The 22,044-nt window shown below is 44.2% G+C and overlaps 1 protein-coding gene across 3 annotated transcripts in view; it reads left to right on the top strand.

The window, feature by feature from the left end:
• SPATS2 (spermatogenesis associated serine rich 2) overlaps window positions 1–22,044 on the top strand; it is a 100,442-nt gene that overhangs the window by 11,396 nt on the left and 67,002 nt on the right. For all 3 annotated transcript variants that reach the window (XM_056562202.1, XM_056562203.1, XM_056562204.1), the window contains exon 2: window positions 21,026–21,223. In XM_056562202.1, coding sequence (XP_056418177.1) covers window positions 21,199–21,223 — 25 coding nt within the window. In that variant the 5' untranslated portion in view covers window positions 21,026–21,198. The remainder of the gene's footprint in view (window positions 1–21,025; window positions 21,224–22,044) is intronic.

Here is a 22,044-nt window from a genome sequence, read left to right as displayed (position 1 = left end):
GGTCCCATAGGGACCTATAACACTGCACACACTGATCTCCTATGCTGATCACTGGCGTGCATTAACACGCCTGTGATCAGCATTATCGGCGCTTGACTGCTCCTGCCTGGATCTCAGGCACGGAGCAGTCATTCGTCGATCGGACACCGGGGAGGCAGGTAAGGGCCCTCCCGGTGTCTGATCAGCTGTTCGGGACGCCGCGATTTCACCGCGGCGGTCGCGAACAGCCCGACTGAGCAGCCGGGTCACTTTCACTTTAGAAGCGGCGGTCAGCTTTGACCGCCGCTTCTAAAGGGTTAATACCGCACATCGCCGCGATCGGCGATGTGTGGTATTAGCCGCGGGTCCCAGCCGTTGATTAGCGCCGGGACCAACGTGATATGATGCGGGATCGCGGCGCGATCCCGCTTCATATCGCGGGAGCCGGCGCAGGACGTAAATATACGTCCTGCGTCGTTAAAGGGGTATTCCAGGCCAAAACTTTTTTTTTTTATATATCAACTGGCTCCGGAAAGTTAAACAGATTTGTAAATTACTTCTATTAAAAAATCTTAATCCTTCCAATAGTTATTAGCGTCTGAAGTGGAGTTGTTGTTTTCTGTCTAACTGCTCTCTGATGACTCACATCCCGGGAGCTGTGCAGTTCCTATGGGGATATTCTCCCATCATGCACAGCTCCCGGGACGTGACATCATCATTGAGCAGCTAGACAGAAAACTTCAGAAGCTAATAACTATTGGAAGGATTAAGATTTTTTAATAGAAGTAATTTACAAATCTGTTTAACTTTCCGGAGCCAGTTGATATATATAAAAAAGTTTTTGCCTGGAATACCCCTTTAAGACAATGTCTGAGCAGATTCTCACTGATATGTCTGCATAGTTTATTCCGTATTTTCATTTTTTATTTTTTTAAAGAGAGAGCCTTTCAACTGGAATGATATTAAAGGGAACCTGTCAGCTCCATTTGCTGCTAAGAGCTGCAGACCCCAATTGGATGGTTTATAAGGTATAAAGGCAAACTGTACCTTTCCTGGAGCTGATGGGGTTCTGAACTTCCTTTTTATTTCTCAGCCAAGTGTCAATAAGGTGGGCCAAGCTGCTAAAGTCAGTCTGGAACGTCTTACCCGTTCTCCCCTTCCATACCCTCCATTACTGACCTACATCCATTACTGACCTACATCCATTACTGACCTCTATGGCAATCAAGAAGATAATGTTAGGTGAGGAGACATGCCAGACTGTGACACTTTACCAGCTCGGCCCCACCTGCTTGACACTTGGCTGAGAAATAAAAAGGGAATTTTATAAGTTCACAACCACCATCAGCTCCAGGATAGGTACAGTTCTTACCAGCATATGGAGCTGACACGTTTAGCTTTAACACATTGACACATCTATAAATCTGTCAGATCCCGTTCACAGAATTCTGAAGAATTCTTCTGGTTATGCCGGAAAAACTTTTCTCAGGTAAAGAGTACCTGTCACCAAATAAAACCTTTTCATATAGTGTTCCTTGTGTAATTAGCAGACACTTTCCCATTCACTTGCTTTTAAAATTATGAACAGAAATATGTTTGAAATGTAATAGAAAAAAAGGCCACTAGGTGGCTCTGTTCTGTTCCCTGCCACAATTAATACAGTGAGTTTGGTCTCCTCCTGGCCTGGCAGGAGACCAAACTCGGGAAGTGTTTCTCTTCACTGAGCTTGATTGACAGCTGCAAAGAGCCTCATGGAAATCTGCATAGAGCCTGAGGTCTTCTATTCATCGCAATGCTGCAATGATGTGAGGGCAGAAGTGGTCCCCCAGCAGGCTTCAGTGAGGTCATGCCTCCTGGGAAACACCCACTTTCTCCTGCTGTGAGACTTCACTATGTGAGCAAGAATAAAGGTATGATACACAGCTTTTTAAAGCTCTGACAGTTTTTTTTTGGGAGGAGTGTTAGAGAACATAGTCTGAGTTAGCTTAGAAAAGTTTCTGGTGACAAGTACAGTAACCCCCCGACCTACGATGGCCCCGACATACGATCATTTCAACATACGATGGCCTCTCAGAGGCCATTGCATGTTGAAGGTAGCATCAACATACGATGCTTTTGTATGTCGGGCCATCGCATAAACGGCTATCCGGCAGCGCAGACTGCTTCAGCTGCCGGATAGCCGTTTACGGTGCCCCGTGTGGTCAGCTGACTATCACTTACCTGTCCTCGGGGCTCCGGCGCGTCCTCATTGGGATTCCCTGCATCGTCGGCGCTCTCCATCATCGTCATCACGTCGCTGCGCACGCCGTCCCGTCATCCAATAGGAGCGGCGTGCGTAGCGACGTGATGGCAGCGAGGATGCCGGGGAAGCAGAGGCCCGGCCTTTGGGGACGCGGCGACAGCGATGGAAGGCGACATCCAGGGTAGCGGTGACGGTCTGGAGCGGCGGGGACATGTGAGTATAACCTCCAATACAGTGGTCTTCAACCTGCAGACCTCCAGATGTTGCAAAACTACAACACCCAGCATACCCGAACTGCCAAGCCGAGAAGTTCGTGACGAATCGAATTTACTGTAAGTTCGCTCATCTCTAGTTTTAATGTAAAGATTTCCCTTTTTTATTTTGGCTACAAATACTGATCAAAATAAGGCCCAAATACTTTGAAGGAGACTTTATTTAGTTATTTAGTAGGGGTCTCTATGTTGTCCATTACATACAGTCAGAACTCTGCCTTCATTTACCACATCAGTATGAGAAATAAAAGCTGGCTTCTGGTTACTGTGGATAACAAAAAGAATCCTACAATAAGGCTGTGTCAGATTTCTCAAGCTATGTGCGAAAGAGGCCATAGAAAGTAGGTGAACGTGACCATCTCCTGTAAGCTTTTCCAAAAAGAACTGTTGCCACTTTGCAGTGAGTAGAACATGTAATGAAAGCAGATTGCCTCCAATTTCTTATTTCCTAATTTTGGGTGAGGCCACGCTGGATGATCCACAGGAGAAGTGTCTGATTGCGCTGGGATGCGATTGCTTCAACCCCTGTGATCTCCAGCTTGGTGCCCCAGCTCTCCTCGTATGCAAAGGAGACTGTCAACCAACACACAAAGCTCATGTCAACTCGCCGCCTCCATGTATTTCTATGGGAAAACCAGAGATATACAAGCGCTGTATCGCCGGTGTGATGAAAAAAAAACATGCCCTGTAGCGGAATGTGACCGAGCAGCTGATGACAAATGCTGACTCGGCACAACTACACTGGCTCTCCCATAGAGATGCTTGGAGGGGGTGTGTTGGCTGCTCCGAGCAAGAAAAGAAAATGGTAGTAGTAAAGAAAATGGTGCCTTGCGGGCGAATGTGACAGCACAGCTCATCAGAACTTCTGAGTCAGCAAAGCCACTGTGATTGGCTGAGACTTGCACACCCGCCCCCTACTATTCGTTGTTAAGGGGGGGTGCTAGGGTGGTTGTGCAGCAGAGTGTGGAGATGTGGAGGGAGCTGCAAAATGGACTACAGCGGCTCCTTAATCGTGATTCTCACTGTTTCTCCTCCCAGCAGTGCCTAGGGCTGATTGGATGGTAACCCCACCACGTCTGGCTGCCGTTAATGTACGGCGCTGCTGTGCGGCCGATGTATGAAGCAAACTCAGGAGCTGAGCTCTCTTCACAGTGGCTAATGCCTGACATCACCGATAAGGACGATGGCCGGCATAACCCTTTAGACGCTTCGGGATTTTAGACACCGCAATCAACTTTGATCGAACACACATGCTGGCAGCTCAGTGAAGCCGATCGGGACACCCGCGGCAAAACCTGCGGGTCCCAATCAGCTGAGAGGTCGGGCGGTGTGACTCAGCAGTTCTGATCAGCTGTGCGGTCACGTTCGGCCACAAGGCACCATTTTCTTCACTACATGCCAGACATCTCATTACAGATCATACAAGGACTTCAGAGGCAGAATAAACCCTTATAGCAAGTGACTGCTTCTGATTTGTAGTTGGTCACTTCTGTTTCTTCTTTATTCTGTCTAGGCTGCTGTGAAGACTTCTTCCAGCTCTGCCTCAACTATAGCGTGTGCTGCCCAGAGACCTTTGGATCTGTACTGACCAAATATTGTCACTCTGTGCACCTAATATTGCCACACACTTTGCCCTGAACCAAATAATTATGCCCCACTGTGCCCAACTAATAGTTGTCAACCTCTTTCAAACTACCACTCCTATCATGCACAGGCAGAAGGACATGGTGGAAATTGTAGTTGTTGAGGAATATGCCTCCCTGAGAATACAGGTCTGTCCTAGCTCCCGTGCCGCTCTGGTGTCTTCTAGTCAGGCCTGGCTAGAGCAGAATGATGCAGGCAGGGCTATCTTGGAGAAATGCTGGGCAGGGCTCGGCTATGCCATTGTATTAAGGACACCAATGGAGTTCTTCCTTCTCTTACCAGTTTACCAAACCAGATAGAGGTGACTGGGGCCCTCACTATTGTTAGGCTGATGGCCGAAGAGAGAATGGTTTAGCATGTTGGACAAATTAGCCACCACAAGAAGAATTGGGAAGCAGCTTTCTCCCCTCTCCCAATTTATATGCAAATGGTTAGGGTCGATCGGGAGAAATGGCTGTCAGCAGAACTAAAGACAATCGGCTATCTTTGCCTTGGGTCTCTGGCCTTCGGAGTCCATTGTTTGTGACTGTGATATACATTGATTTCTGGTGTTAGAGAACATTGGGAGCAGAGTTTATTTGCAGATGTACAGTGGTCCCTCAACATATGATGGTAATCCGTTCCAAATGAACCATCGTTTGTTGAAACCATCGTTTGCTGAGGTATCCGTGCAATGTAAAGTATAGGACAGTAGTCTCCAACCTGTCCTATACTGTTGAAGACCACTTGTATTGGAGGTTATACTCGCGTGTCCCCGCCGCTCCGGACCGTCACCGCTGCCCTGGATGTCTCCCTCCATCGCTGTCGCCGCGTCCCCGTGGTGTCCCCGATGCTCCGGGATGGTCTCTGCTGCCTGGGAACGTTGCTCTCCGTCGCCGCCATCATGTCGCTACGCACGCCGCTCCTATTAGATTACGGGACGGCGTGCGTGACGACATGATGACGACGATGGCGAGCGCCAGCGATGCAGGGGATCCCAAAGAGGACGCGCCGGAGCCCTGAGGACAGGTAAGTGATCATCTGCGGACCATACGGGGCACCATAAACGGCTATCTGGTGGCAGCTGAAGCAGTCTGCGCTGCCTGATAGCCGTTTATGCGATGGCCCGACATAAAAAAGCATCGTATGTTGATGCTGCCTTCAACATGCGATGGTCTCCGAGAGGCCATCGTATGTTGAAATGATCGTATGTCGGGGCCATCGTAGGTCGGGGGGTCACTGTACAGCAAAAGGTTAAAGGGGTACTCCGGTGCTTAGACATCTTATCCCCTATCCAAAGGATAGGGGATAAGATGCCTGATCGCGGGAGTCCCGCCGCTGGGGACCCTCGGGATCATGCACGCGGCACCCCGTTTGTAATTACCGGCGACTACAGTGCGGGCGGCGTGTGATGTTACGCCCCCGTGTGAACACACTCCGGGGACTGATTACAAACTGGGTGCTGCGTGCATGATCCCGGGGGTCCCCAACGGCGGGACTCCCGCGATCAGGCATCTTATCCCCTATCCTTTGGATAGGGGATAAGATGTCTAAGCACCGGAGTACCCCTTTAAAAAAAAAAAATACTTTTAACAATGTCATTATACGTGTCTTATCTAGTCAATATGATGTCCTACAGGTCTCCACCCTTTCTAGTGACTGGTGGGCTCTGCCTTGTGCTTGGCCTCTTCTCAATGAGCAGATACTTAGTGAGTGGTGTCATCTGGTCCTCCGTGGAGACAGCTGGGCTGTTCAGTAATAATTCCATTTGTCTGTCTCCCGTTCATTATTTGGATGCTTTTCAAAGCCTTCAAAGTCTCTTCCATTACGACATAGAAAATGGAAAAGACTGCCCCTGCGTCAGCCCATCCTTTGTGTGACCTTCGGTAAATCCCTTCCTTCTGCCTTGGTTCTGTTTGTTCTACCTGTTAGCCTTGTGCTCATATCTCAGCTCCTGCACACTGCCACGCAGACAAGATCTGCTGGCTGCCAAGATCCTCCACTGTCAGCTCCTCTGGAAGAGATTTCTGCCATTTAACTCCATATTCTGTACCGAGTGCCGTCATGTTTGGTTTAACCCTTCAGAGTAGTAGTAAATATTCTGTAGTCTGGGTATAAAACGCGCTGGGAATTCCAGCAGATAACAGGCGGAGGAAAGTTGCTTTCCCTTTGAACTAGTGTTAGCCCCTGTGATACAGCTGGGATTATTTTCAGGTACGCTGGCCAGTGGTAGACAAGCCTCCTTTGTGCAGCCAGGCAGTCTGTGCCTCCGGTTTCAGCTTTCCTGCCCAGTCAGACAGGAGCAATGTGTTCCCAGCCATGCTGATTGAATGGGAGTTTAGGGGTGGAGGGAGCACAAGGCTGAAGAACTTCACTCTCACCCCCATCCTCCCTTCTCTGCTTGGGAAAGGAAGAAATGAGCTGAATTAGACAGTGTTTATGATGGGCATTCCTATAAATGTAATTGCTAATCTATATATAATCTGCTAATCTGACACTGGAATACTCAGCGCTGCAGTTTAAAAGGGCTGGAATATTCTCTATTAGGCTAGGACTACACGGCAATACAAGCGACGGCAAATGACATTTAAGTCGCACCACCAAATTGTTTTGTGCAGCTCGATTAGTTGCACTTTTGCTGAAAAAAAAAAAAAGAAAAAAAAAGGCCAACTAACAGTGACATTGCAAGAAAGTCGTAGTCTCACCTAATTTGCATTGAGGTCAGTGTCAGCAAAGTCGCATGCGACTTGAGACCTCCGAATGCATGTCAATCAAAGATGGATCCTTTTGCATTCGCAAGGCGCAATGTGACCACTTTGACAATCATTTGCATTCCTGCACATACCCAGGAACCATTCTATTCACTTATATCCCGAGAGGATGGAAGTAACAGGGTTAGTTGCAGAATAAGTTAACGCTTGGACCACTAGCATGGCCAGAGGCCGTTGACTTTTTGCCTCTAACCTGAAAAGAGGAGGGTGGTTGTAATAATAGGGTGTCTCTATGGCTACTGCTCTTGACTTGGATAGTTCCCCAGGAAGCTACTCAACCAAGCACTAGCAAACATGCTCCTGTAAAACTGAGATGTAGCTGCATACGTCTGGCCACCATTGCAGAAAAGTATTAGTGGTTGTAACCAAAGGTAATGGCATAAAATAAACAAAGAAGGGAATATTGGGTAAAAAGGGAAGATCTGCTAAATGGTACATCTTTAAAGGGACATTCCCATCTGAGACATTTATAGCAGATCCACAGGATACAGGATACTACTTCTGGGACACATACCTATCTTATGCTGTTCACACAACTCCCATAAATTGAAAGTTAGTTAAAGGAGTATGGTGTGTTTCTTATTTTTATTATCCCTCTGGGCTCCAGCTGCCAAACGAAACCAAACAAACTTTAACTCCCCATCCTACGTTCCCCCGTTTTCCGGTCCCTGTCTTCTGCTTCCTGCGGGATGGTGCGTCTTGCTCTCATCGTATCACCAGCCGCAGCAATGTCCCGCTGCAGACGGTGATACACTGAATGCAGCGTGGAAGAAGACATGGACCAGAGAATGGGGGAACATAGGAAGGGGAGTTAACGTTTGTTTGGTTTCGTTTGGCAGCACCATAGTACTCCTTTTAAACCCTTAAGGACCAGGCCATTTTACAACTTAGGACCAGAGCGTTTTTTGAACATCTGACCACTGTCACTTTAAGCATTAATAACTCTAAGACGCTTTTACCTATCATTCTGATTCCGAGATTGTTTTTTCGTGACATATTCTACTTTGTTATTGGTAAAATTTTGTCGATACTTGCATTGTTTCTTAGTGAAAAATTCCAAAATTTGATGAAAAAATAGAAAATTTAGCATTTTTCTAACTTTGAAGCTCTCTGCTTGTAAGGAAAATGGATATTCCAAAAAAAATAAAAAATTTTATTCACATATACAATATGTCCACCTTATGTTTGCATCATAAAATTGACAAGTTTTTACTTTTGGAAGACACCAGAGGGCTTCAAAGTTCAGCAGCAATTTTCCAATTTTTCACAAAATTTCCAAAATCACAATTTTTCAGGGACCAGTTCAGGTTTGAAGTGGATTTGAAGGGTCTTCATCTTAGAAATACCCCATAAATGACCCCATTATAAAAACTGCACCCCCAAAGTATTCAAAATGACATTCAGTCAGCGTTTTAACCCTTTAGGTGTTTCACAGGAATAGCAGCAAAGTGAAGGAGAAAATTCACAATCTTCATTTTTTACACTTGCATGTTCTTGTAGACCCAATTTTTGAATTTTTACAAGGGGTAAAAGGAGAAAATGTATACTTATATTTGTAGCCCAATTTCTCTCGAGTAAGCACATACCTCATATGTCTATGTAGTGTTCGGCGGGCGCAGTAGAGGGCTCAGAAGCGAAGGAGCAACGAGGGGATTTTGGAGAGTACGTTTTTCTGAAATGGTTTTTGGGGGGCATGTTGCATTTAGGAAGCCCCTATGGTGCCAGAACAGGAAAAAATACCCCCATGGCATACCATTTTGGAAACTAGACCCCTTGAACGTAACAAGGAATAAAGTGAGCCTTAATACCCCACAGGTGTTTCACGACTTTTGCATATGTAAAAAAATGTTTAAAAAATTTCACAAAAAATGTGTGTTCCCCCCCCCCCCCCCCCCAAATTTCACATTTATGCAAGGGTTAATAGCAGAAAATACCCCCCCAAAATTTGTAACCCCATCTCTTCTGAGTATGGAGGTACCCCATAAGTTGACCTGAAGTGCACTACGGGCGAACTACAATGCTCAGAAGAGAAGGAGTGATATTTGGCTTTTTGAGAGCAAATTTTTCTCGGGGGCATGTCGCATTTAGGAAGCCCCTATGGTGCCAGGACAGCAACAAATACCCACATGGCATACCATTTTGGAAACTAGACCCCTTGAGGAACGTAACAAGGGGTACAGTGAGCATTTACCCCCCCCACTGGTGTCTGTCTGATCTTTGGAACAGTGGGCTGTACAAAATTTTTAATTTGCACAGCCCACTGTTCCAAAGATCTGTCAGACACCAGTGGGGTGTAAATTCTCACTGCACCCCTCATTACATTCCGTGAGGGGTGTAGTTTCCGAAATGGGGTCACATGCGTTTTTTTTTTTTTTTTTTTTTTTGCGGTTGTCAAAACCGATGTAACAATCAGCCAGCCCTGTGCAAATCACCTCAAATGTACATGGCGCACTCTTCCTTTTGGGCTTTGTTGTGTGTCCCCAGAGCACTTTGCGCCCACATATGGGGTATCTCCGTAGTCGGGAGAAATTGCATTACAAATTTTGGGGGGCGTTTTTCCCTTTTACCTCTTGTCAAAATGAAAAGTATGGGGCAACACCAGCATGTTAGTGTAAACAATTTTTTTTTTTTACACTAACATGCTGGTGTAGACCCCCAACTTCACCTTTTCATAAGGGGTGAAAGGAGAAAAAGCCCCCCAAAATTTGTTAGGCAATTTCTCCCGAGTACGGTGATACCCCATATGTGACCCTAAACTGTTGCCTTGAAATACGACAGGGCTCCAAAGTGAGAGCGCCATGCGCATTTGAGGCCTGAATTAGGGATTTGCATAGGGGTGGACATAGGGGTACTCTACGCCAGTGATTCCCAAACAGGGTGCCTCCAGCTGTTGCAAAACTCCCAACATGCCTGGACAGTCAACGGCTGTCCGGCAATACTGGGAGTTGTTGTTTTGCAACAGCTGTAGGCTCCATTTTGGAAACAGTGGCGTACCAGACGCTTTCATTTTTATTGGGGAGGGGAGGGGGGCTGTGTAGGGGTATGTGTATATGTAGTGTTTTTTTACTTTTTATTTTAATTTGTGTTAGTGTAGTGTTTTTAGGGTACAGTCACACGGGCGGGGGGTTACAGCGAGTTTGAGCTGCCGCGCAAAATTTGCTGCATCGCAAACTTGCAGCCTGATACTCACTGTAAGCCCCCTGCCCATGTGAGTGGCGATTTCCCTTGCGATTTGCGGCGATCGCCGACATGGGGGGGCCTACATGGCCCCCCTCGGCGTTTGCCCTGGATGCCTGCTGAAGGATTTCAGCAGGCACCTGGTTGCGATCTCTGCCCGGCGAGCGGCAGAGACCGGAAAACGCCATGACGTTGTGGAACGTCATTGGTCCTTAAAGCCCAGGGTGCCATGACGTTCCACAACGTCATTGGTCCTTAAGAGGTTAAAGGGGTACTCCGGTGGAAACCTTTTTTTTTTTTTTTTAAACTGGTGCCAGAAAGTTAAACAGATTTGTAGATTACTTCTATAAAAAAAAATCTTAATCCTTCGAGTACTTATTAGCTGCTGAATACTACAGAGGAAATTATTTTCTTTTTGGAACACAGAGCTCTCTGCTGACATCATGAGCACAGTGCTCTCTGCTGACATGTCTGTCCATTTTAAGAACTGTCCAGAGTAGGAGAAAATCCCTATAGAAAACATATGCTGCTCTGGACAGTTCCTAAAATGGACAAAGATGTCAGCAGAGAGCACTGTGCTCGTAATGTCAGCAGAGAGCTCTGTGTTCCAAACAGAAAATAATTTCCTCTGTAGTATTGGCCCGGGCTCCTTACATGACAGTGTGCTCAGCCTATCACCTGCTGATGCTGGACATTGCTGCGGCTGGTGATGGGCTGAGCGCTGTGTTACGACCTGTGCACACGGAAATAGAAAGGAGAGGGGACCGGAGGACTGATCAGCTGTAGCAGCGCTCTGGGGGAAATGCAGGAAGGTGAGTGAAAGTTTATTTTAATTTTTTCCCAGCCCGGACACAATGGAGGAGGAATAGTCTGCACTAGACTACTCCTTTTAAAAGTATTGTTACTTTGTCTTTAAAAAAAATAAAAAGGTATTGGGACATCCCTACTTGAGTTGCTTATGAGGAATTTCCATAACCAGATCCTCTATTTTTCCAGTTCTTGGCAGGAGCATCAGATAATAAAGCTGCAAATTGTAATTCTTCAAAGCTTTCTTCTCATACCATCAGCCCACATGGCGGATGAATTGGCTTCTTAAGAAAGTAATTCTGACAAGTGTATATGATCAAAACAGCTCTGTGACTAGTTCCATTACATTACTTCTTATAACTTCTATAGAGCCAATATATTCCAAAGTACACTACATAAATGGTCTTCACTTATCAGTCCAGGCCTCCATTGGGTTCAGTATTTATCATCACGTTATGAATTATTTAAAGCCAAAAACCAGAGGGGACATGGAAGAATATAAGACATGTTAGTCCCAAGTACCAGTAGCATATGGCCGTATGAAAGGAGCAAATCCTCATAGCAAACCTCTCCTGCTCCGGACAGTTCCTGAGACAAGCAGAGGTGTCAGCAGAGAGCAATGTTGTCAGAAAGAAAAGAACAACTCTACTTCAGCAGCTGATAACTACTGGAAAGATTAAGATATCCTGGCCGGCTGTGGTGGTGTCCGGAACACTGAAGCTTGGAGCTTCCCTGTTTGAAGTCACGCCATGACTCCCCCCCCCCCCCCCCCCCCCCCCCCCCAATTCATGTCTATGGGAGGGGGCATGATGTCTACTACGTAGGTCACGCCTCCTCCCATAGACATGAATGGAGGAGGCGTGGTGGCTGTAGATGCCAGTCATCCGGCAAGGAGAGGATTTTGCTCTGTGCAGGGTTGACTGGGGTCCTGCGATCAGACATCTTATCCCCTATCCAAAGGATAGGGGATAAGATGTTTTTTCTACAGAGTACCACTTAAAGCACATGCAAAAATCTCTAGACTCCTGAACACACAGACCTCACATCCAGCATGCGTTACAGGGAGGGGACCCACAGACTAGAGGAATCTGAATGATCATGCAAGCATGCAGCTAACTGAATATCAGAGGTTATGAAAATAAATGACTGAAGGCACTATAGATCAATATCCAGCCAGGTTTTGTGCAGATTTTTTTTTTTCTGCTGGCAGTAGATGGGGTATTTAAAGGAGTACTCCACTGGCCAGCCTTCGTCATAGATGTCAGCATTGTACAGTTTATGCATTAAAGGGGTTTTTGGGGATCTTTATTCACATTTCTCTGGCCCATATTGACATAGACACGTAAGTGCTCCAGCCACAGTTGTCTCAACCAAAATCCTTAAGGAAATTTGCACCGAATAAAATAATAATAATAAAAAGTATTTACCTATTTCTGATACCACAGTGCCCCTCTGGTCTCTTCTGGCTCCAGTGATATGACGTGCTGGTGCTCTATACCAGTAAACAGTCCAGGGTTTGAGAAGAATATGCTTTTTAATGTAAACACTTGAATCCTCTTTGGGATTTACTGTAGAGCCTCAACAATTCTGCAGCAGAATTTGCGACATTTGGCATTGTTTATGGAGAAACACCATGGAGAACACTTCCTTGCTTTCTCAACAACTGAACTTGATGGAGTCAAAGAAACCATTTCACTTTCTAACCAGTATCCCTGGTAATAAAAGGGGTAAAGTCTTTCATTGCACATTTTGTGTGCGCTGTGCATGGAAGCCATAGGTTGGTTATAAATCTTTCTTTCTTTTTTGCAACAAAAAATCTTTGGCTTATACACAGGCACCATGGCCAGTAGTTGTACTACTATGTATATAATGTACATATAGACTAATCCAGCTGTGACACTCCAGCTCCATTGAACACCCCAGATAACATAGATGCAATCTTTTTTTTTTTCTTTTTCTCCTCTTGAAGAGCACCTTGGGGACCAATTACACTTATTAAATCTCCATTTGCTCAAGAGGATCCTAGCGATACTCTACATGTGGGAGCAATGTACCCAAAGAAAGGGGCCTTCAGTTCAGCTGGTTGTATGACGTCTAGGTAAACATATAATGGAAAACGTATTATTAGATACACTGGGGCAATAGTTTGTATAGCCTTACATGTGGAAATAGTATTAAAAATAGTTGTGTGTGTATACAGCTCCTATGCAGACCTTTATGTGAGTTGATGTTGTTGCTGCTCCATGTAGAAGCTGCTTTGTTTTGGGGTGCCTTACTAATTGATTGAAGAAAACTGGATCTTTATAGAGGTTTATTACAAGCTATACATATACATCTAAATACAAAGGGGGAACCTAACTAATTAAGGGATGAGGGGGAAGGTGGGCAGGAAGTGCGCTTGCGCGCGCGCTCTCTCTCTCTCATCATCCGATTAGTAACATATATAGAAGTCATCTACACACGTAACCCATACATTGCCCATCCCAAGAAATCTCCATGGCCAATCAGAACAGTTCTGCAAACAAGGTTGTTGAATTGTGTCCTGTAGGTGGTTTATTTGCATTGCAATCAGTTGTTCTTTGATGTATTCTTGAGTGGGGGATCCTCTTTGTTGTCCCATATTGTGTTGACAGATGTCCATCCAAGTTTCTCGAGAACCTCACCTTGGTGGGCTGACAGGATGATTCGTTGTCCATTGTGTCCAACACCGCAGGGGCTGGTTTTATGGCTTTACAATAGGAGGTAACAGGAACTGTAGCTCACCTCCATTCTTATCACTCAGGTGTAAGGCTTATTGTATGGCTTTAAACGGGATGAAAGCAAATGATTGTCTAATCAGCTGTTTGCATCAACCACCATTCCTGGAGCCAGCCCCGCTGACACCCTACACCCATTCCATCCATGAAATTCCACTTCATTCCATTGTCCTCTTCATTGTATTTAAGTCCATAATAAAAACACATAAAATTTATACTAGTGTGGCCAATGTTGTCTTCCAACAGATACAGACTTGGCAATAGACTGCATTTGGTCATTGCAGCCCACTTAGGATACGTAGATACTTTTTTTGCTGGTATCCTGGCAACATAAAGAGGCGTGATGTGAACCCTGCTGGTATCTGTCATCAGTGTCAGCCGCACTAACCTGTTGGTACAGGCCTGTAGTGCGGGTGACACTGACGGAAATTATATTTACCGCTCCTCGCTCGGTGCCTGTTCTTCGTTATATGCAAATCCGGAGCTTGGTGCGTAATGACATCTGGCCAGAATGTTCCTAGTAATGCCCCCTCCCCTGTGCTAAGCCTCTGCAGAAAGGAGCTCCCTTCTGCTGCAGAGGAGGCTCAGCACAGGGAAGGGGGAAGTTATGTTGATGCCAGCCATACATCAGGGGAAAAGATGTCTGATCGCGAGGGCCCGCTGCTTGGACCCCCCAAGATCTCCGTGCAGCGCACTCATTCTATGCAGGGATGCGTCTCCAGTCTGACAAAGCTCTTTGTTTCCAGCACTGGAGATGTGACGTAATGCCACGACCCCTGGCGACGTCACACCACACCCCCTCCATTCATGTCTATGGGAGAAGCAGTCACACACACCCCCTCCCATAGACATGAATGGAGGGGCGTGGTGGGATGTCACAAGGGGCGTGGCATTACATCAAATCTCCAGTCCTGGAAACAAAGAGCTTTGCCAGACTGGAGACACAGCCCTTCAAAGAATGCAAGTGCTGCTCTTTGCTCTAACGCCTTTGAGTAGGGCTCATTCACATCCTGGCGTGGTTTTGGCATTTTTATGTGTGGAAAATCTGCCATAGTGGTTTCCTTACAAAACAATAGGCTGCAGTTTGAACCTGGTGGATCTTGGTGCCAAATACATGTGAGCAAACCCCAATACAAGAGCATTGCATTACATGTCCTGGTTGTTTGTCTCGGTGCCGATGGCTATGTACCTTGAGAGGAGAGCACCATCTCTTTCCAGGTGTCCGACAGTCCAACAATAAGGTGGTGTTTCAGGTGCCCTGTACAGTACTAGGGTGGAGATCAATGTTCACAATGGCATTAGCGCTGTTGATATTTCAGCCAAGCTTCTTTTCCAGCCCTCGATCAACAAGCTGAAAATAGCCCGTTCAGGGACGGCTTTACTCAAAAGCCAATTAGCCAGATGTTACCACAAGACAGCGACTTTGTTGTTCTAAGCCGGAGAGCAAAATCCAGCGCTCCGATAAATCTCCAGTGGCGGTTTTTGAAATCCTTTAAGTAGCAGATTTCTGGTAAGTTTTAGCAGCATTTTTGTGAAATCTGCTATTCTTTCGTCTGGCGACTAGTAAAGCGTATTGTGATTACTTGGATACTACAAACCTTTTTACAAAGCAGAACTATTATTATTATTATTATTATTATTATTATTATTATATAGTATGTTATAATAGAAAAATGTTTCATTTATCATAAAGACTATAGAAAATCTTCCTTTGGAACAACTTGCCCTATAAAAAATTATACTTTTTATTACTGTATTACCTGATTATACAACTAGGACTGGTTTACATCATTTACCATATGGGTCAATAATATTATTTTAGTTTGGACATTTCTGAAAGTGGACAAATGCATTATTATTTCTTTTTATGGCTTGTAGGGGGGGGGGAGGCATGGTTTGCAAGCTGGACCGATTCTTTCCCCCGTAGATGCGTAGCTTGTGAAGTAAGGTGGGGATTTTGAAGATTGTTGTTAAAAGACCTGTGATGTGGGTGTTGTCGGGGAATGTCTTCAACACTAGGGCCTAATATGTAGGAGAAATAATCTCCCTAAGGTCTACGTTGTGTCAGAAGATATAATAATAATAATACTAAATTATGAATTATTTATGAACAACGACAATATTTAACCTCTCAAGGACGTATGAGTACGTCCTTGGTCTCGCTCCCCTGATATAACGCGGGGTCCCACGGTGACCCCGCATCATATAACGGCGGGCCCGGCGTCATAGTGAAGCCGGGACCCGCCGCTAATAGCGCGCGACACTGATCGCGGTGCCGCGCGCTATTAACCCTTTAGCCGCGCTCTCAAAGCTGAGCCACGCGGCTAAAAGTGAAAGTAAAAAGTGCCGGCTAGCTCAGTGGGCTGTTCGGGATAGCTGCGGTGAAATCGCGGCATCCCGAACAGCTTAGAGGACAGCCGGAGGGTCCCTACCTGCCTCCTCGTTGTCCGATCGCCGAATGACTGCTCAGTGCCTGAGATCCAGGCATGAGCAGTCAAGCGGCAGAATCATCGATCATTGGTTTCCTATGAGAAGCCAGTGATCAATGATAAAGATCAGTGTGTGCAGTGTTATAGGTCCCTGTGGGAGCTATAACACTGCAGAAAAAAAGTGAATAAAGATCATTTAACCCCCTCCCCTATTAAAAGTTTGAATCACACCCCTTTTCCCATAAAAAAAAAACGGTGTAAATAAAAATAAACATATGTGTTATCGCCGCGTGCGGAAATGTCAGAGTTATAAAAATATATAGTTAATGCGCACGGTCAATAGCATACGCGCAAAAAAATTCCAAAGTCAAAAATTGTGCATTTTTGGTCACTTTTTATATCATGAAAAAATGAATAAAATAAGTCCTATCAATGCAAAAATGGTACCGTTAAAAACTTCAGCTCACGGCGCAAAAAATTTGCCCTCATTCCGCCCCATACGCGGAAAAATAAAAAAGTTATAGGGGTTAGAATATGACCATTTTAAACGTATTAATTTTCCTGCATGAAGTTATGATTTATTCCAGAAGTACGACAAAATCAAACCTATATAAGTAGGGTATAATTTTAATTGTATGAACCTACAGAATAAAGATATGGTGTCCTTTTTAACGACAAATGTACTACGTAGAAACGGAAGCCCCCAAAAGTTACAAAACTGCGTTTGTTTTTTTTCCCTATTTTGTCTCACAATGATTTTTTTTTTCCGTTTAACCGTAGATTTTTGGGCAAATGACTGATGTCATTACAAAGTAGAATTGGTGGCGCAAAAAATAAGCAATCATATGGATTTTTAGATGCAAAATTGAAAGAGTTATGATTTTTTAAAGGCAAGGAGCAAAAAATGAAAATTGCAAAAACGGAAAACCCCCCGGTCCTTAAGGGGTTAAAAATATTATGACAGTTATGAATATACAAACAATGCAATTCACCATATCTGGGCTCATATTTTTCCAGATATGCATTCTATGATGTAGTGGCAGAAGTAACTTTTGAAATATAATAAAAGAATAACAAAGTTATTATAAAAATTTGGTACAGGTTTATTGGTTATAAAAGATTAACAAATGTGTAAAATAAACCCCATGATGTATAGGAATTGGAACCCCAAACTTGGTTAGTTCAGATATCGGTATTACTCTGCAAAGAGAATGTCACATCAAATGAGATCGAATGGGCATCTAATCTCTAGATATATAAAATGAGAGTAAACCCCACCCAGTTCTAACCACAACTATCTCTGGTAGTAAGATACAGTACTTATATAATAATTAGGAAAACTTATAATCATTCCAACAAGGAAACTTGATCATGTGGTGGAGCAGAGAAAAATCCAGAGACAATGCTATGTGCAATATATGGTTGCATTGATCCCTATAAGATACCCTGTTAATCTGCAGTAGAAGGGGGGAGTGGCTTATAAACTACTATTACCATCTCCTCATGGAGAGTATATAAAGCCAGGTCTGCTCATCTACATGATATAATTCCGTCCACATTATAAATGAGGCAACTTAGGCTGCATTCACACCACATTTTTGCAATACAGTTCCCTTATCAGGTTTTTGATGAAAAACTGATTGCTCAAAACCTGACTAAACTGTATCAAAACGAGTGTACAAATTTTAACCTATATACGGTTTGAAAAATGTCCAGTTGCATGCGTTTTTTTTAAGAAAAAAAGAACCGTTTCACTTCTATGATTGAAATTTAAGAAAAAAAAACTGTGCACTGCGCATGTGCAAAACCAAAAACCGTATGGTACAAACCGGATGGAATCGTACGCACATAGGGTTCTCTACGGTTACCATTGACTCCCATGTTTAAAAAAAATAAAAATAAAAGTATACTGTTTTTCACCTGCACCAAAAAAACGTGGTAGGCTGCGGTTTGGGTGTGGGGGGAAAAAAATGGGCAAAACTGATGAAACTGGAGGCATTGTTTGGCATACGGTTTTCAATGGAGAAACAATGCATACTGGTTCAATATGGTTCCATACTGTTTTCAAATTGAAAACGTATACGGGAACTGTATTGCAAAAACGTTGTGTCAATGCATCCTTAATCAAATAAGAAACCTGTGTATCTTACCGAGAGTATGCATAGTTGGACTTCTGGATAAAAGAAAGATGGCTGTCTGGGTTCCATGGAAACGCCTATAGTCCTACCCGGTCATCAGAGAAGAGAGGACTATGCAAAATATTCTCCCCCTTTACTCTTCCTGGCTCCACCCCTTCAGGTAGCTTCTAGGAACTTGTTTGATGGGATTTGTGATGCCTCTTTGATGGGTATCTGTGATGGGCATTCCTTATGCCTCAGTCACACTTGCTTTTAGCATATTCCTTATCCTAAGCATCCACCCCAACTAATATCATGTCATCCAATGATGACTGGGTGGGTGTGAGTATGGAGATCAGGGTCTAGTTACATGACATCACATCAGAGGACTTGAGATAGACAAATAAAACAGATACAACTCCTTGTTAGACACACACACCTGTATCCAGGTGTACAGAGTACATTGGAGTCATAAAATGTTAGACAATGGGGGAGATTTATCAAAGGATTTAGACTGGTTTTCCCTGTCTAAATTTGTCGCACAGAAAGTCGCAGTCTAAATATGTGCGACTTTTTTGTGACATCTGCTTTAGAGGATTTTTAAACATGATGCTTTCTAAATTTTAGACAAAAAATGCATTGGTGCTGAATTTATCAAAAGCGACTTTTCAGCGACAAGTCGCATCAGCTGAAAGGATGCTGAAATGTCAGGTTTGAATACAGTCTAAAGCATAGATCCCAAAGTCCGTGCACAGAATTAATCAAGAGCCGTGCAACTTTTGATATATTAGGTACACAATAGACCAGCCTAACCCTCTGTAGTTTGGTCTATATTGATGCGGGACATAGACAGCTTTGATAAATCTCCCCCAATGAGTTTCACTTAGACTTTCATTTGTGACTTATCTTGTCTATTCCACTTTCTGTTTACTTTAAACTTTTCATTCGCTCAAAGACACATTTTTAGAGAGCTAAAACTGGGGCCTTTTCATTAACACATTTGGTCCTTCTGAGAATCCATACAAAGATGGACTCTTTACACCATTTTGTATCTCTCCTATCACAAAATCTGATTTGATCAGTACAAAATAGCCCGACAGTGTATTGGGCAAAAATTGTGTTTTTGCCGAAAATAGGGGCCTAGCTTACAGGAGGGGTGTGACTTGCAAGCTGGACTGACACACTCACCAGGAGATGCAGAGCTTGTGGAGTTATGTAAAAGTCACACAGACTGGCATGGGGCTATAGACAAAAAGCCCAACCCTTGCAAATAGGGGTGGGTTAGGGTTAATTTAAGGATGCTGTGGGGGAGATTCATCAAAACCTGTCCAAAGGAAAAGTTGCCCATTGCAACCAATCAGCTTCTTTCATTTTAAACAAGGACTCTGTAAAATGAAAGAAGCAAGCTGATTGGTTGCTATGGGCAACTGGGCAACTTTTCCTCTGGACAGGTTTTGATAAATCTCCCCCTATATTTTTAGTTGACATAAGGGTATGTTCATGCTGCAGAATTCCTGCGGAATTCTGCAACAAGAATTCTGCGCAGTGAATATTACCATCTGTATGAATGGGTTTTCCACAAGAATTGTAGTGTGAACATACCCTAAGTAACAAGTAAAAGGTCATCAGAATATGTCCAGCTATTTAAAAAAGATGCCAGAACATATATGCATGCATACATACGGTACATAATCACACGCATTATATAGATGTGTATAAAATTGCATAATATTGCTCAGTTAGATTGGTGCTCTGCTAGTAAGGTCTGCCTGAGACAGGCTCCATTAGAACAATGCCCTAGAACCAGCACGAAGGTAATCAGGCAGTCTTATTAGAGCACCCGGACCAGTCATTTGGGCTCTTAAAGGTGTATTCCAGCCAAATACATCTTATTCCCCATCCAAAGGACAGGGGTAAGATTTGTGATCACGGGGGGGCCCGCCGCTGGGACCCTCTGCGATCTCAGTGCAGCACCTGCATTCTATGCAGGGCTGCTTCTCTAGTCTCAGAAACTTCTGTGTTTTCAGGACTGGAGACATGACTTCACTCAATGCCCCCTCCTGACATCACTCCGAGCTCCCTCCATTCATGTCTATGGGAGGGTCCCTCTCCACGCCCCCTTCCATAGACATGAATGAAGGAGGAGAAGATGTATTTGGCCGGAATACTCCTTTAAGTGCTATGGTCACTATTGATCACAACACTTTGAGGTTAATGACACTTCAGCGTGAACGCCTATGTCAGTCATTGGCTGTGAGTGTTGGCTGCTGATAGCAGCCCTCCCTCACTTTTTGTGAAGTGAGCATGACTGCAGATTTTTTGTGCTGATTTTTTTTTAGCAAATTTCCATGCAGAAAATTCTAGGCAAATCTATCAAGTGTGCAGTCCACCCCCCAAAAAAGTATTTCCAAATGGGACCTACATCTTTCATGAGATCGAGGGGTCCCATCTGGTCTGCTTGCAACCACCAAGGGTGGTCGGAAGCCAAACAGGGTAAAACTGTCTGTTTTATGCAGTCTGGTGGGAGTTGTGGAATAGTGTGACATTGGCGTAGTTTGCCGTGATATACTGTTTGAAATAATGTCTCGACTTTTAATGGAATATTTTAGGTTTTATTATATTTTTGGCAAATTTATGGCAGTAATACTATTTACGTGCGTAAACTGGAATATTATTCTATTATGGAGGTAAATTTGTGGCACATAGATGAGTGGGTAACGTCTGGTTCTGCCTGCTCGTTTCTTTGCAGCTTCCTTAACTTCTCAGTCTTGGATGTTTCTGGCTGAAGTCATATTAGCCGTCTTGTCTAGGAATCAAAAAGACTGATGTCTCTTTTTTTTTTTTCTTTGCAGTGTCCAGCAAGACGTGGGGGTAGAACCTGGCCTGACTGGTGTAAAGAAGCGTTTATGCACCTTTCTGGCAGACGGCCCAGACTTTCCACCAGTCTTGACATCTCATCACAGCAAAGTGTGCGAACAAGGAAACGTCTTTGTGCTTTTTGACTTCTCCTCTAGTGCTAACAAAGATGTCTCGGAAGCACAGTAATAAGGGTGAGTTATTAAAGTATTGAACATATTATCCTTTTAAATGTTTATTTCCCCCAACTAACAAGGTATAAGTCAATGAGGTCTATCGGGTGCAATCGGTGTCTGTCATTCCATGGGTCCAACACTGCAGTGTGAACAGAGCCTTAATTGCACTAATATATGATTTGCAGTATTGAGTGCGGGTGTTCCTAACATTTTTACCTTATGGAGAGGCTTTGTCCCCCCCCCCCCCCCCCCCAAGGAAATGCTTAGGCCCAGTTCACATGGAGAATCAACACGAAATCCCTTGTGGATGTCATGCAGCACACTCCAATTGACTTCAATAGGTTTTGTGATGCTCTCTTCCCACAACAGAGTTTCTCTGATGGAACTTGCGGCAAGGAATTGGATTTTGGTGGAACATTGAAGGTGCTCAATCTTTTGGTGCAATCTGTCAGAGAAGTCCTGTATGTCAATGGGGCAGCGTCTATGTCTTCTGTGGACATAAGCGCCAATTCTGGATAATTTATACTGGAGCAGGAAGATCCCAGATCCATAGAGCCTGTGCAGCCTAACCTTGTTTTAAGAAATGCCAGGGTTCCTCAGAATTGTTGGGAAAGACTGAAAGCCTGATCTTATGATATGGTATAATAGGCACAATCTTAGAATTTGGCACACACTTGTTTGTTTAACTTTAGGGTTTCTTATATTCACTGACCTCACAGAAGGCTTACATTGTTTAAGAAGTTGGCTGGGAAACACTGAACTGTTTATCTAGGCAGTATAAGTAAGACTTTTCATGAATACCATTTAATCTTTTATGGTCATTATTTTTCGTAATCGCA

The sequence above is a fragment of the Hyla sarda genome, chromosome 2 (genome assembly GCF_029499605.1).
Source record: "Hyla sarda isolate aHylSar1 chromosome 2, aHylSar1.hap1, whole genome shotgun sequence".
Taxonomy (NCBI): Eukaryota; Metazoa; Chordata; class Amphibia; order Anura; family Hylidae; genus Hyla; species Hyla sarda.
This window is presented reverse-complemented; position numbering and strand designations above follow the sequence as displayed.